Source organism: Rhopalosiphum padi, chromosome 1 (genome assembly GCF_020882245.1).
Source record: "Rhopalosiphum padi isolate XX-2018 chromosome 1, ASM2088224v1, whole genome shotgun sequence".
In the NCBI taxonomy this organism is placed as follows: domain Eukaryota; kingdom Metazoa; phylum Arthropoda; class Insecta; order Hemiptera; family Aphididae; genus Rhopalosiphum; species Rhopalosiphum padi.
The window spans coordinates 1,073,338-1,090,604 of NC_083597.1; the positions used below are offsets into that span (position 1 = coordinate 1,073,338).

The 17,267-nt window shown below is 25.4% G+C and overlaps 1 protein-coding gene across 1 annotated transcript in view; it reads left to right on the forward strand.

Annotated features, from left to right (window-relative positions):
• The window catches only part of LOC132917368 (tetraspanin-2A), a 159,819-nt gene that overhangs the window by 74,828 nt on the left and 67,724 nt on the right, over positions 1–17,267 (forward strand). Inside the window, exon 2 of the mRNA XM_060978085.1 lies at positions 11,023–11,220. Within this exon, the coding sequence (XP_060834068.1) occupies positions 11,023–11,220 (198 nt within the window). The remainder of the gene's footprint in view (positions 1–11,022; positions 11,221–17,267) is intronic.

Below are 17,267 nucleotides of genomic sequence, written 5' to 3' on the forward strand. Positions count from 1 at the left end.
TAATTTAAGTGTATTTATTCTTCTTCTTTTTTCATTTAAGTATATTTATGTATTTTAAACTTTTTGATAATAATACTAACATGATCATTTTATCATACCCGCGTATAATTTCGTATAAACTCTTCAAATCAAAAAAACAATAAAAGTCTTGTTCACGAGGAACGGTCTATAGATGACAATACGGTATAAAGTTTCTTTCAAAACTTTTAAAAGCCGACTTCTCATTTCCATACATCGTTTTACCATACTTTTTGAAGTTTATAAAAAAAAATATATATAAAATAGTAGTACACAAAAGTTTAACGTTCTATGGTCTACACTCTACATAAAATACGAGCTATATTGTCTGTGGATTTTTTCTCATTATTATTTAAGTGAAAATGTTGTAAGAAATAAAAGCCAGATAAAAATTATTTAAATAAAAACAGACAGAACAGTTTTTGATTTGATAAAATATTAATGATTTGGTATTTTATGTAAAATCACAGATATTTGTATTAATTATATAATATTTTTAACCACTATTAAAATTACTACCGCAATATACTATAGTACTACCTACCCACTACCATCATATAGCCAAACAATTTATATATAATTCAAGTATTTATCTATTTATCGAGGTGTAAAAAGAAGTATACCGAATAAAAAGGTTTAAAATTATTATGCTCGAATGATAATTTTAACTGTATAAAAAACGCGAGACTCGAAAAACTTTAAATATATTGAATTATCTCATTAGGTTTTCAATGGAATATACTAAAGTACATTGTCTGAAACTACATGGTGAAGAAAACATAATTTCTTAGAAGTTTTGAATATGTTAGTCGTTTCCGTGTGACAAAACGGTAGACTTGAGCGATGATTAATGGAGAATATCGTTTTTTTTCTTATATTAAACACTATTCTTCGATGCGAGACGTATACAATGAAAATAATAATTTATCGAACGAATAAGACATGTACAGTTTTTCCCGTTCGAATATTCATCGTATCAACTCAAATAGAAAAAAAGTTTTTATTTTTGTTGTTAAATATGAGTGCTTTTTTTTAGGTTATAATATTAAACAAAACTGAACAACTGCAGAATGTAGAATGTTCGAATGTAACTAATATACTTAATGCTTAAATTATAAGACAATATTTTACTGATGTTTATTAAATAAGAACCTAAAACTATAATATGGTGTATTAAATCACTCTTATTAATAGTCATAGTAAGCATACTAATATTTTTCAATTAATAAATAAGCATTGTTTTTCTTTTGAAGTGCAAGTCTTTATTTTTGTTTTCGATTAATGAATAAAGTTCTGTTATAGAATTATATCATTATTATATTTTATATTGTCACTAGAGTATATGTATGTTTTAAAAATTATTTAAGTTAGTACAAAATTAATTTTTTAAATTGTCTTATAGTACTTTAATTAATATTAATAATATACAAAATATAAATAATTAACATTATAATAATAAATAGATTCAAAACTGCTAAAACCTTTTGTACTATGTGAATTAATTTCAATGAATAAAGTGTCAAAATGAATTTTTAGGTCTTTATTTGAACTTAAGTTTTACGTTTTCTATTCAGTTTTAAAGGTAGGTGCAGAAAATTTTGAATTCAATGAAATATATTAAAAGACAAAATTAAACCGATTTCTTGTTTAAAAACTGATAAACATATTTGTATACAATAATAACTTAGACCAAATCCTGTTATTTTTAATTAAATATCCATTAAGTAAAAATATACATTTGTTTATATAATACAATTTTCTGTAATAATAACAAACGTTATAATTAATGATTATATTATAAAAATAAATAAAAACTTACTTTAAATATATTATACAAATAAATTTATAATAATTAAATAAAAATAGTTAGTTAATAGTAAATCATAAAATGTATTTACAATAATTATTGGGAGTTTAGAAGAAGTCTTATACATTTTTAAAATGTATTTACGTAAAATCAGAAATATGATAATATGTCAGTAAACACACAATCAACATAATATTATGTATATATTTTCTACTATAGAAACATTATTTATTTCGGTCGACATTCATATAAATTAAAATTATTTTGAGTTTATATTTCCTTAACTAAATATCAATTATAAACAATATACTCGAATAGTCTCGTAGATATTTATGTATAATGTGTATATAATATACTATATTTTATATAATATGTTTAAATATTAATTTAAAAATGTAATTACTAATCATAAAAAGACAAAAATTTCGAAAGTGTGACTGAAAATATTGTACTAACATTTTCCAGCTATTATTATTAAAACTATAAATATACTAAAGATTTCAAGTAAATAGTGGCGAATTTCCATAATTGCACGCGCCAATAACGGTTGTAGCGACAACAATATAAAACAATATTTTGATTTTATTAGAATACACTTTTATTGATAAACTGACAGTTTCTTCGAATTATGAGAAAAATATTTTTATTTTCTCAGCAAATTATTAAAATATATTCTATTAATTTAAAATATTTTCTGAAGTCTTGTAAGATCGATGCAAAAAAAGAATAAAAAATAATGCAGATAACATACTGTACATAAAAATCAAACAAATAATGGCAATTTTTAATCAACCATTTGGAAACGGAAATTCTTATACATAGTATATTGTACCAATAACAACACAACGGAAACGCGCGTATTAGATCGTGGGGGGTATGGGCATTTCCATTTATCCGTTGATATTATTATTATTATTATTATTGTTGTTATTAAGGTCGAACGCGGCCTTTGGCCTTCGCGTCTCCGAGGCGTAATCCGTTAATTAGCAAAGTTCCAATCAAAGGTGAGTGCCGGAGGGACCGTTGCCTGGCGCATCTTCCGCCATCGTATCCGCTGCAAAGGGTCATAATATTATAGCATTTTATCTTATTTCATCCCCACCTACCTTACCTTACCACGTCAACCAATTCCCTTACCAGAAACCCACACCCCACACCATACCAAACTTTATTGCGCCGGCATCTCCCCGCGATTCACGAACAAACGTCTTAGTAAGTATTCACACCAAAATAACACCACTACACTACTATTATATCGACGCCGTACGCACGTCTTTACAATACTGTACACAATGATAAACAAATATATTAATAATATTATAATCAATCATCATAACGATTATCATATTATTCTCTTTGCATACTGAACATACACACTGAATGTTATAATCTTGTAATCTTGGGATTTAGATTTACGTGAAAAGTAAAAATTTCTATCTGAATAATTTTATTTTTTATTTATTTATATTGATATAAACGCCAATCGGCTTTTTAATAGTAATAAACAATGGGTACGGTATAAATATTGGAGTCCTAGAGTTAAACAATTTCTTTTTTGTTTGTTTTGTTTTTTTTTTTTTTTTATCTTTTTTCATCCATTTATATACCTACTCGTATAATTTTTAAATACTATTTACTTTTTTAAATGAGTTTTTACAAGTATAATTATTATACTTAACAAAATTCTCATCAGTACCTATTTTTTTTTTAATCCAATTTGCTCTGAAGTTGAAAAAAATACGAATTACACGTAGGACGTATTGTATTCGTTTGGTATTGTATTGAGAAAAGAATCGATGAGTAGCGTCTTTTAAAACTGTTTTTAACAACAATACGATGTCATCACAATTTATGTATTAGAAAAAATCTCCGTCATAGATACTCGTTAAAAACAATAATGACCTCTGTTCGATAGAATAATATGATATGAGTATTGTTATTATATAGTTTATTATACTGAATCTATCTAAATAAATTTTCAGTATTTGATATTAATTTAAACAGCATTGCGTCGTTCTATACTCACATAATCTATCTTTTTTTTTGCAATGAGTTTAACAACGTGCAATATAAATATAGATTATTATATAATATGTAGTGTATTTTTTGTTTAATTTTGTTACAAGATCATTAATTTAATGCGAGAAATTATTTTCTTTATTATAAAATCTATACGAATATTTCTCCTAGATAATGATATTCCAATAAGTGTAAACATAAATCGAATAATTATTTGTCTAAATTTTTACGGGTCTTCGGATAATCATTCATTTTATACACTTTTTTTTAATAAACATTTGACCTTTTAAAATTAAACAAAATACATTTTTCTTTAAATAAATATTGTTTTTTTTTATAAATATGATCAATATTTATGTAGGCATTTGAAATTTTGTGTTCATTTCACTTGCCCGAAATATTCTTTATAAAAAAAGTAAGTCCATAATATAATTGAACCCTTTTTTTTAGTTAACATAGTATAAATTAATAAAATGATTATTTACTCCAGATATTTTTCAGTGCAATTCATTACATTTTTGTTTACTTTAATACTTTTTGAATTGAAAAGTATTTATTTGTCTTGAATTATTATTATAATTTAAAATAATCATGATTGGTGTGGATTTTAAAAGAAATAGTGTATCATTTATGTATTGTTTGTAGAAACACTAGTCCATTAAATTGAAATGTTTCATAGTGGTTTATAAAAAAAAAATTTTAAAAAAGCTTTTAAAGGAAAACTTTTATAAACAACGAGAAGCTTTTAACTGTAGTTATAATTGTTAGGTTATTCAGGGTTGCTAAATAGATGGGGTTATTTAACTGTATTATAAAAGTACTATAAACTCCTACTAAAATTAAAAATGAAGTAGGAATAGTATAAAATTAATAATTTATATTTAAAGTTGTATTAAAAATATGATATGTAAATAAATTTTAAATCATTTTTATTTAAAACCACTAGTAATAAATCAGAGTTATAGTTATTTTTTTCAATTACAATACGATACCTATATCATATCATATATAATCTTTTATTAAATGTTTTTGTAAAATCTAAAATCATATTAACATTGGTTACTTTTCTCTAAACCTTAAAATTGTAAAAAGATTATTTGTGAATAACACGAGTCTTGAATAAATGTTTGACGTCTAACCAAATTAGTTGGGAAACGAAAAACTTTAATTCTCTCTTTTTACCCTTTAAAATGTTGGTTCTAAAAAAAACTTTACTCAGATCTGAAATGATTAAAATTCAAAAGTTTTAATGAATTTGTTCCGTCAAGCTAAAAAAAAAAACTATTACTATATTATAATTGATACTGAGTGGCTATAGTTTTTTGATAACTTTTAATCTCAGGTTTCGTGTAATGTGATATAGTCCTACACTTAATGAATAATAATATACGTCTGAAGTGTTTTTTAATATCCTGCTCAAGCTAAGACACTCAGTCCATTTATACCCAAATGAATTCGCATATCCGTTTACGTTGTTTTTTTATACATACCTATCACATCAGATAAATATACATTTTAAACATTCCTATATTCAAAAAAATAAATTACAAGGAATAAGCAGAAAAAATTAATTTTGATCCTTGGTTTTGGTCACATTAATTTGTTGAAAATTACGATGAAGGATTGACGTTTAAAACGTCTAGTGACATTGTTATAAAATAATTCGCTGCGTGTAAGTGTGCGATTTAAAGCAAGTCGGAAAAGTGTCGCAACAATACTTAAAGACCGCTTTCACTGTCCGAAAAATGTTTCTATGAATGAGTTTTTGTTGGAACTTAGTTGAACACGAAAATAATTGTTTTTCAGTAAACCTGCTTAACAGATTTCCAATGCACTCTGACCATTGCGTGCCATTTTTCTCGTAATTCACGATGAATAAATAAAATCGATCTAATAAGGCCTAAGAGTATAAACTAGTAACGGTTCTTTGCAGCTCTGCATAACTACATTGTTTATTTGTTTTAATACGTGTTAAAGACGTTAAAGTGACATTAATTTTGTTTTTTGTTTACTAACACATTAAATAGGCAGGTATAAAGATTTAGCATTGCTATTATCGTCGGAATGTCTGGTTTTGGTTATTAAATTAAAAAAGAATCATCAGCTTATATTTAATTGCATATTATGATAAAATATTATTGACAGATTTTCAAATATTTTAATATTTTTTTCACCTCAATTATAATACAATTTATAACGGAAATTGAATTGCTGATAATCAAACACAATTTTTTTAGCGTATTTTATATACAATTATAGTAATTTAATTACCATATGGAAGAATCTATTAGTATAAATTATGTATTTTATAAGTGACAAAACCATACACTAAACAGGGGAACTAAATATTATAAGTTAATATTACTTGCTCAGTGCTCTTAAACGGAATTGGAAATATTTTATTTTTTATATGTGTTTTATAACCAATTAATTGTATTTGAACGTGGCCGAATTCTGTGCTTCTTTTTAAATTTTGCGTAGTACACGGAATGTGATTTTGAATTCAATTGTTTCAAAATGGTATACACAGTCACCAGATTTTATTAAACATTTTTTATTTAATATGGACGAGAAAAAGATAATGGAAATTTTTAATGTTTAATGGAGCATACATAATACAATATACTGTAGCGTCTTCTTGAAATGTTATATTTCAAGTCAATATAAATATTTAGTAAAGTTTAAGTGTTGAATAAAAGATGGGTAGATAAAAATGACACATATTAGATATTAGGTACTAATATCAAAACTAAGTTTTAAAATTTAAACTACATCATGTAAGTACATATATAACTTACATATAAGTTACGTAACATTTTTTTTTGTTCAATCAAATAATCATATAAGATTAATAGATAACTTTTTTAGTTATGAATATTTTAATTGTATCTTAAACTATTACGTATAATATTGTTTTATATATTTTTAAAATCTATAATGGATATCGAACGTATTAAACCATCGCTAGGTGAAAAAAAAATTAAAATACAAATCTTAAAAATATACAATGCACATAATATTTAATATTATGGTTTTTGTTTTGTACCATATTTGTAGAAGTTATAAAAAAAAAAATAATTAATTTTGTCTATATAATATTGATTTTTATGTATATAATTATGAGGAATTATGTTAATATGTAATATTTTGTTTTTCGTAATAATTCTTTATCTAAAATATAGCGATGTTTATGACGTACATTTGTCTAGCTTTTACAGCAATAATAATGGTTTAGTTTTTTCTTCTTATGTTGTACATAATAATATAAACCTTTACCATCTACTTTTTTCTTTAAGCCCAAGTCCAAAATTGGCCTGGCGGCGTGAGACGTTAAAAATGCTTCGGTGAGCAAAAACCTAATACAAAAAGGACAACAACGAAGTAAATACGATTGACATAAAAGAAAAAAAAATACCCACTGTCGATAAATATTGCTATATGTCAATGGACAAAAATCCTTAAGACCGTTTTGTCATCATTGCGGCGTTGTGTATGACACATTTTTAAGTACATTTGAACCTAAATCAATATTTTTATAAACATAATTGTCAGATAAAATTTAACCCTTATATATTATATGCTTCGTGAACTCTGTAAAATGCGTCGGTTTTCACTGAGACATATTATTAGGTTTTATGTCAAACATTGTTACATATTATTGACGACTATTTAATATGTATTTTCCTTGTTCTTCTTATGATCACTAAGGGGTGGAGATGATGTATCCGAACTCCTCTGAGAATATAAACCACCAGCGGCACCAGCATTCGCCTAAAGCTAGATACATTAATATATTTGAAGACTTTATTAAATAAATTGTTCAGTTATGTTTACCGTAATGACAGATAGTTACGAAATAGTTACGTTGTACTTACAAAAATTATAATATCTATAATATCATAATAATAAAATTAATTAATTTATAATTTAGATCCTCACTAAAACTAACTGATATTCGAGTTTTAAAATATTATATATAATATATGTCTTTATATTATACATCATTATCGGTTTAATTGTGTTGTGATAGCCAATTACTCGATAATGACGTGAAATATAATACGCTTGTTTAATACATATTTATACTTTTTGATAACTGTTGAAACGTTTAATTCGTGATTTTAATTTTTCGGATTATCCGCGGAATAAGCTTATCCGTGGATGACCTGCCAACCTATTCCGCGGATAATCGAGAATACACTGTAGTTCTATAATTTTGGTAGGCTTATTTAAATAAAGTGCGTATAGTAAGTTGGTTGAATTTCTTAGAATAAATCCTGGTATCCATTCTGAAAAAAATGTTAGCAAGAAAACCAAACAAATGTGAATCATTGAAACATTATGCTATAAATTGTACTATTATAATCTTCAACCGGATGTTAAAGTTGATAGATAAGACATTATATATAAAACAAAAAAGCATAAATTGAGTTTTAGGTTACACGGCATATTTAATTAGGTATTACTATGATATGTAGCTATAAAACTGAGTAATTATAGCTGTATAACCACCAAATTACTATTAATCTGAAGTATTAGCGCAGATAAGGCAAAAGCTCTACGTGGATGTTAACGTTTATTAGTTGTCAATTAATTTTAAATTATTATCACTTCGTCGTCTAATCTTTATATTAACATCTAAATGTTATACGCACAATAATTTTTCTAAAATACTACCAGCAACAAGAATTTTTATTTTAAAAGTTAAACTTGAATCTGTTGTTGGTATTTTACCTGCATAATAAATTCCAGTATATATTTTAAATAATTAAATATTAACTACTCATATGTGTACACATTGGAAGTGAAAGGTGCACATTTTCACATCCATCATATTAATTATCGTAGTTTATTGATTTAGAACAAAGTATTCAATTTTAATTTAATAATTTCAATTCTTTATCATAATTAATATAAATTATAATATTCTAATGATAATGCTTTGTGTTCTATGCATAAATGCATAATACAAACATATAACTATATATATATATTTATACTATTAATATATAATTTAAATAAGTATATTTTATTTAGTTTTTCACTTATAATAATTAACTATGTATTATATTTAATCAATAAACTTGAATATTTTCTTAAAATACATCATAAATGAACAAAATGATAAATACATAGTAATTGACTCATTCAATATTCCCACCAATGCATGTTTCTGAAAATTTCCTAAAAGATGGATTGAGAAAAAAAATGAAATATTTATTTCCTCGAGTGAAATAATAAGTCAATAGTTTTTATTTTTAACGAATTCATAAACGTTTTTTACAAAATTTTCCAAAGAAAGTTCGTCAGCATAACGAGTATAATATTACACAAACCAATATCATTTTATCTATTTACAACGAGTCTTAGACGTCGGACAGACCCGCCAAAGCACTCGGATGCGAAATAGTGCATACAACGCCAATGATATAGTAATACACTTGTGATGATACTTCTTGGGCATGAATATTATTATTTTTGATGTGTAGTGTGACTTGTCGTACTCACGTGTCTACCCCGATGAATAAACAAAAGTCTAAAGTTTACATTGTTATAGCGATGAAACGAGCGCGTTGGCTCTGTTACCGTGTATAATAATACACCTATATTATTATTGTATTGCAGAAGAGTCTATCAAAACGACATATTATATATTGTGTAGCGTTCCGATGTTTGGAGAATTTACGACAAAGGAAAGACCAATACGTACATACATAGTGGTACATTATTATCAAAACGTTATCGATAATTATGACAATTTTTACTCTTCATAATGATATGATTATCAATGAATAAATAATCACGCAATAATGGAATACAAATGTTTCAAATATAATTAGTAATAATTACCGTCTCCATTTAAGGATTGATTTTAGATTCTGAGCGTAGTAATACAATTATTGATTTTATAATGATGTGTGTTTTTTATTTTCTGTGTTGTGCTTGAAAATATAAAAATAGTTGGTAATAAAAATGCTAAAAACATCAACATCTACGGAAAACATGATACACATTCTCTTGTAGCATATTATTATAGTTGGAAATTTTAGGAAGTAAAAATAAAAAACATTATCAATACTTCAGTACTTCAGTACTTTATAAAAAAATAAAGAAACACTGAAAAAAAATTTATAAATATTTGTTAACATTTCAAAATTATCAAGTTAGACCGTCTACATTTTGAATCGTTTTTTCATTGTTTATACAATGATTTGTTATTTAATTCAAATTTAAAATTATGTCTGTGCACTGTTAGGTTATCTCTACGTTCTCCCTCTCTGGACCCCACGTAATTTAGAAAAACATATGTATACAAAATCATTTATAATACAAAATAATTCTTGAATAAAATTATACATTACAAAACTACAACATTTATATGGATTAACATTTTGAAGTGTGAAATATCGATTTTTCTAATTATCGTCTGAAAAATTAATTTTTTGTTTTCTATTTTTAAATTGAATACAAGATCAAATGATAAAAAAAATATATCAAACTAATATATAAAATTCTCCAAAATATTATTTAATATAATTATCGTAATAGGTAACTTTGCTTAGATTACTCATAAAAAGACTTTATATGAATGCGTCGTGCGTGGGTCTGACAGAGAAAACAAAAAATTCTATCATCTTCTTAACATTACAATTTACCTGTTTAATGACAAGGCTCATTCGTCTTACATCGTATAGTAGAATAATAACCTACTTCCTCGTTTTTTAAGTTCTATAATAACTATATGTATCCTAAAGTTTTGTTGTTTTGTAATTCATAATTTAAGTATTTGAAATTAAAATTCCATGTTGTAGAAATTATAAAAAAACAATTATTATTATTATTTATTTGGTTTTTTTTTATTTTAATCTTATAAATTATACACACTGTGTATAGTATATACGTATACTTTAAGTATCATTTTTAATACCATAGTATGGCGTATCTGATATTATAATTTACAACTTATGACTGTTACTAATAATTATAGAATATTATACACCGGTATATAACAACAATATTTAATATAACTTTATTTTTTAATTAACTTAAGTATCTGTTGCTTTTGTTAAAATATGTTTTTATTTACAAGCACACAATAATTACATTAATTATAAATTTAGTTTTCTAACAGTTCGGTATTGTGCCGTACCTACATTATTTTTACATTTTTTTTTTAGATAATGGGAATATTTTTATGGGGTTACGTGGTGTACTCAAGACTCGATACGACACTCCAAGAATGGATCGACGCTCTTGAAATCTGGCAAGTTTATTTAGGAATGTACGTGTTGATATTTGCGTCTATTGTAGTAATCATAGCTCCGTTTTTGTCATGTTTTGCCGTCTATCAGGAACTCAGCCAACTACTTATGGCGGTAAGTATATAATATTAATTAAATACTATAAAAAGCTTAATTGTCTATTAGCGATATTCATTCGACGTATATCATCGGTACTATTACGTTTAAAGTGTATCAGTTGAAGAATAAGATTATTTTAAATTAAAATTAAAGAGAAGTAAAAAAAAAAAAAAAACAATTACAAAACTATTATTAAAATGAACGTGAACTCCGTGAAATAAACAGCTCACAATAGCGTACACGATGTGTATTTATATTGTTCAATATGCAAAAGCATGCATACCTATAGCATTTAAATTACATAATATATTTATTTAACCATATAATTATGTATGTTACCTGCGGTTTAAATATATTTATAGTTCACTCCGCGAAAATGTTACTATACGCTTTCCAAATATATCACCGGTTACCACGTTAGGTTGTAAGCGATTAGATCCCAGGAATATTAGCAACTTAAATATAGTTTCGCTCTTTAACCACAGTATGAGATCGCCAGATCGGTGGCAAACTTTAACAAACAATGTACATTTAACCATCAAGAGCGTATATGCAGAGGGGATCAATCGATCGAATGAGGTTTTGATGGGGTCGGTAATAATAATATGGTTACCTCTTTCCAAATAAAATACAATATACTATATCAAGGCGTTTAATTCGAGGAATTATCAAACAATTATCAAGGAAACGCATTTCAAATGGTGGATTTAGTAAGGCAAAATTCTATAAGATACGGTTCGCTGAACGTAGAAGCCGTGGTGTAACTTTGACGAAGTATGAAAATGTGACAATAACAATCACTGCGAAGAGTTCTATAATATTATAATACGGCTATGTTATCGCCTTTAAATCGAGGGATATTTGTTTTGTTTAATTTTCAAATGTCTCAATTATTATCGTTTTCGAAAAGTTTTTACGTGCGTATACGTGGATACACGACTGATGTATATCTAGGCCTAAGTCCTAGATACCACGTTATATACCCGTACATATGTGAGTCGGTCAAGTGCCCGCGGTATGGTGAAATCAGATTGCTAGCAAACTAGAGATGAAAAAAACGGAAAAATCCGCAGATGCGATAATCATGAGTTATACCGTCTTCTGTTGATATCCATCAAAGGCTGGCGGTGGTGGTAGAAAAGGCGTAGTACGCGTACGTCCAACGACGCGCCCAAAGCCCGCGAACGCTGCACGCGATCACTTTTGTTTGCTCTCCGACTTCCGGTGGCCCATTCATTTTGATTAAACTTCGGTGATTTACGACTGGTTTGTTGGACGAGACGCCGAAATCTCGGGTATTATAAAGAATTACGGTTTGCTGCCGGTAATGCGGGCGGCGGTGCAGGAGGCCTGTGGGTTTTGATTTCCCGTCCAAAGGTTTGCGTTGGATATTTCTTGGTCGACGGGGTCAGACTGAGAAGAATAGAAAAAACACACAACTAAACAAAAACTACCTTCTACCAATAAATTTCCTGAACGAAAATCGGACGTTTTGTTAAAAAAAAAATAAATAAATAAATAAAAATATCCTAATAACGATGGCTAACTTGGTGATAGGAAGGAGTGGTTTTATAGTATGCTGCCTTGTACATACGTAAATATCCGGTACAAACCCTACTCGGAACGATTTTTCAATGAAACCGATCGGTCAAAAAAAAAACATCTTTTCTCGAAAAATATAATATATATTATATTATCATAGTAGTTTTATTAAATACAAAATTGAAGTCCACATATCGTTTTAAACGAAATTAAAAAACACTACATTTTCTTGTATACATTGTGATTTGGCATTAAACGAATAATATAATAATGTGATATAATTTTCTTAATGTGTGTAACGTTATTTATGAAACTTAAATTTCGTGAACAAAAATTGTTAGAAGTAAACATGATGACGATGAATTAAAAATAAAATAAGTACCTTATACCTATAGTCTATACTTAATAAAACAGTTTATAACGAAGTCTAAGAAAATTTCTAATGGTGAATAATATTATATAATATTATTATAACACAATTTTTACAAGCTTTTACAGTTAAATCAAATTAGTTTTTTTTATGTAATGAATTATTTATATTTCGATAAAAATGTAAAATTGTTGAAAAATATAATGCTTAAACACAACCTGGAGGTTCTGAAACATTGTTAAAATGTTTATGAACTTTCCACGAATTTCCATGAAATGTATAACCACGCGTATAGTTCAACGCTGATTTAAGTTTGTAAATGGGTATTTTAGAAAATATTAAAGCGAATTTCATTCATAAATTATTGAATCACTTTCTGGCTAGTGTAGCTATCAAATATAACGATAAATAAGTTCATAATTATTTTGTTTCTTTTCGAGTTGAAAAATATTGTACATATATTAATATATAACACAGTACATTTATAATGTTCTGTTATGAATGATATTATATGAACAATTTATTATGTAAAAAATTAAACTCCATAGGTACATTTTAAATAATTATCTAGGTTCCGTTTGTAATTTTACAACAAAATTAGTAAATATTAATTTGAAATAGTAAACATTTCATGTGATCTTTTAATTGTATTATTTTATTTTTATTAAAACACTAGCTTTTCTTTTTTTTTTCTTACTGCAGAACTGTTTACATTTTACTTTCTAAAAAATGTAAAAAATTTATTCCAAAATTGTTATAAAATATAACTTAACTACTATTGATTTAAGGTTTACTGTTTCGTAATTTTGTTATATTATGCATCTAAGAGACAAAGATAACAAATGTTGATGCAATATCATCTTAAGTGCCATTGAATGAAATCCAACTTCTTCTTTCGCTCATATTTCTTCTTATTCTCCACCCTTTTCCACGTCATATTTTATCATCGAACATAGTATGAAATAAACAAAGGATTTACTCCCCCTTCAAAATCTATTACCATGGTTACGCTTAATATAATGTAAAATTATCTTAACCCCACTCCCTTCAATCTATTTAAATTAATAAATTAGACTTAAAACTTAAATCTGAAACTTTAAATTTCATGTAAGTCTAAATGCATTGTATTATTAACTTAGATCATAGAAATAGCATAATATTTTGTATTCTAAAATCAAGGTAATTTTACTTGTTATATGGAAATCAATAATTTTATATTATGTAATATTATAATAATGTGTTGGTTATCATTTTTGAAACTATGACACAAACAAAGTTCATTTTTTACTTAGTAATCAGTAATAGCTAGTAAAACTGTCTACTTCATAATAAGCAGTAAGTTTTAATAATAATAAGATAATCGAAATAATAAAAAAACATTTTATACTTTGAATTTTTGTATGCTAATTATCTATTAATAAATAAAAAAAGTAATTCTGCCAAAAATCAGTTCCATTTTTAGTTAATAATCAATAAGTTATTTGATATTGTTGTATTAAAAAAAAAACAATAAATAAGGTATAAAAACAAATAATTTATACTAACCGATACTTTTATTTTTTCAATACACTTTTTTAAATGTAATAACGATATTTATGTGTAATAATCATCATCTATTAATAGAATTATTATTCATAATTATTTAATTAATTACAAAAAGTTAAGTTTTAGTTATGAGTTTATGACACAAAATATACCTAGTGTAGTTATATTGTAACTCAAATTGACTTTGTAGTCTAAATATAAAATATTTATGTCGTGATTCTTTTTGATTATCAAGTTTATAATATAATATGTAGAAACTAAATTTATTAAAATTTTTATCAAATGATTCAAAACTGAATTAATACAGTGTTATTTACTAAGCATACTTATCCCTGTTTTATTTCATTTATAATGCGTATTTTAAAATTTTTGATTTTTGTTTGTTTTATTTGAGAAGTATACTGCGGAGATACTAACTTCTGGTTTTTTTTTTCAAATAGAATCCCCCTTTTTTGTAAATATATTTTTTTTAAGTCTTGATATAGGTATCTAATTCAAAATTCGAACGAGTTTTTCAATTATTTAAATGTTTGTAATAATGACATTAGTACTTCTAATTCTAAAAGTGTAATAAGTTTGGTAATATTGGATCTAGTATTTATTATTATGCTTGATCTATTTTTATAAACTATACATTTTGATAGATTAATAGTATGACTAACAATTTTTAAATCATTGTATCTTCTAAAATATTCTTAATCATGAATCTATTATCATTAGTACAAATCGTTAAATAAACCAAAAAAATATTCATTTGAATTTTGATTTTGATACGTATAATATACGTAAAATAATACCTCCACTAAATAATTTTCAGAAGAAAAGGGGGCAAGATATTTCATTTGAAAAATAGTAGTTTTATCTTTTCAGAGCACTCCTTATAGCACATAAAATCTAAAGAATTTAAAAAATTCAAAAATCAGTTTTTTGAATTTTGGCGAAGAAAAAAAGAGGTAAAGATACTTGGTATATCAACTTATATATTTTTATAAATTATGGCAGTATAGAATATCAATACTTTAATTCTATACAAAGTTTAATATTCATAAATCATAGTTTATTAACTTAAGTTTAGTTTATTTTAAATATTATTCGTTGTTTAAATTTAACTTTTTATTAGCTATTTTTAAAATAAAATGTGTGTATCCGCGTAATACCATTATTTCCCATACAAATAAATAAATCATTGCTTATTAAGTACATGCAGATATATATTTATGATTTTGAATAAATGTTAAGTACTATAAATGTTAAGAAATTTAGAAATCTTCATTATCATTTTTAACATTTTATAATAACCTTTCTTCTATTTTTGAACATGCAGCTTAGGGTGAACTGTTTTAGCGTTACTCATAATGACAACCACAATAGTTTGTTTTTTTCTAATATATAATTCAGTGGTCCGCTTTATGTTATAACCACGAACGACATTGTAACATACATGGTGTTTTGTGATATACTCGAAATTTGTTATTTAACTTTAAATAAAATGTCAAATATCAACAGAATTTATGTTAAATTCACTTTTAATATAAACATCCAAGACCTCAGGGAAATATTGTATATCTCAGAGTGTTATATAAAATCAAAACCTTGTAACTTGTAACACTACAACATCGAAAAGCAACTCAGGGGAGCTATTCTGATCCAGAAGTACTATCACGAAATACTTGAAAGCGTAGTCTTGTTTCAAAGAGTTATATGCTAGATTACAATCCAATAGGTAAGTAGGATTCACAAACTGATCATAGGTACTCATCCCAGAAATAAATAAGCAGCAAGAATATCTTATAAATAAACATAAAAATGATATTGTAATTAATTTACACCTAGTAATATAATATTTGAAGGTATTTTTTTATCTAATATATATATTTTTTTTAAACTATAAATCAAATATCCTATGCTCTAATATTCTATTTTTATGTTTTAATGCAACCCATTAAATATTAAGGCTCTGTTTTTGACCTACTCATGATAATTATGATAGCATTAATATTATATATTTTAGGTATTCATAACTTTTATTAGTAATTAGTAATTACATATTTTAAAATTATCAAATTATTTAACCTTATAATTATATTATTATAGACTGGCCACCAACAAATAAAATAATGTTTACAACTTTTTAATTATACGTTATCTAATTTAAACAAAGTTAGCAAGTGGGTATCGCTTTACTGTATAATTAGTGTTGAGTCGCTGCAATAGATGTGTTAAGTATTAAATCAATGATTTATCATTGTATTCGAAAAACTATTAACAACGGATACTGTCTGTCAGCTGCTATTATATTAATAAGTGTATTTTATAATATATTAATATTGCTATTATAGTAATATATTTTAAAATTAGTAGAATAGGAATTAATTTTTGGTTGATAAAATTGCACGTATTATATCATTCGTGTTTTATTATACATATATATAGATAATTTATATTTATACCATATTATATTATTGTTATTAACTTTCGAATCAATACTACTTTACTGTATATCAATGTGAATAGGTTCATGGTATAAATAGGTTATGACTTAATATTGATCTATATACTTTTAGAACTCCATTCCGTAAAGTAAAATTCAAAATAAATGTACATT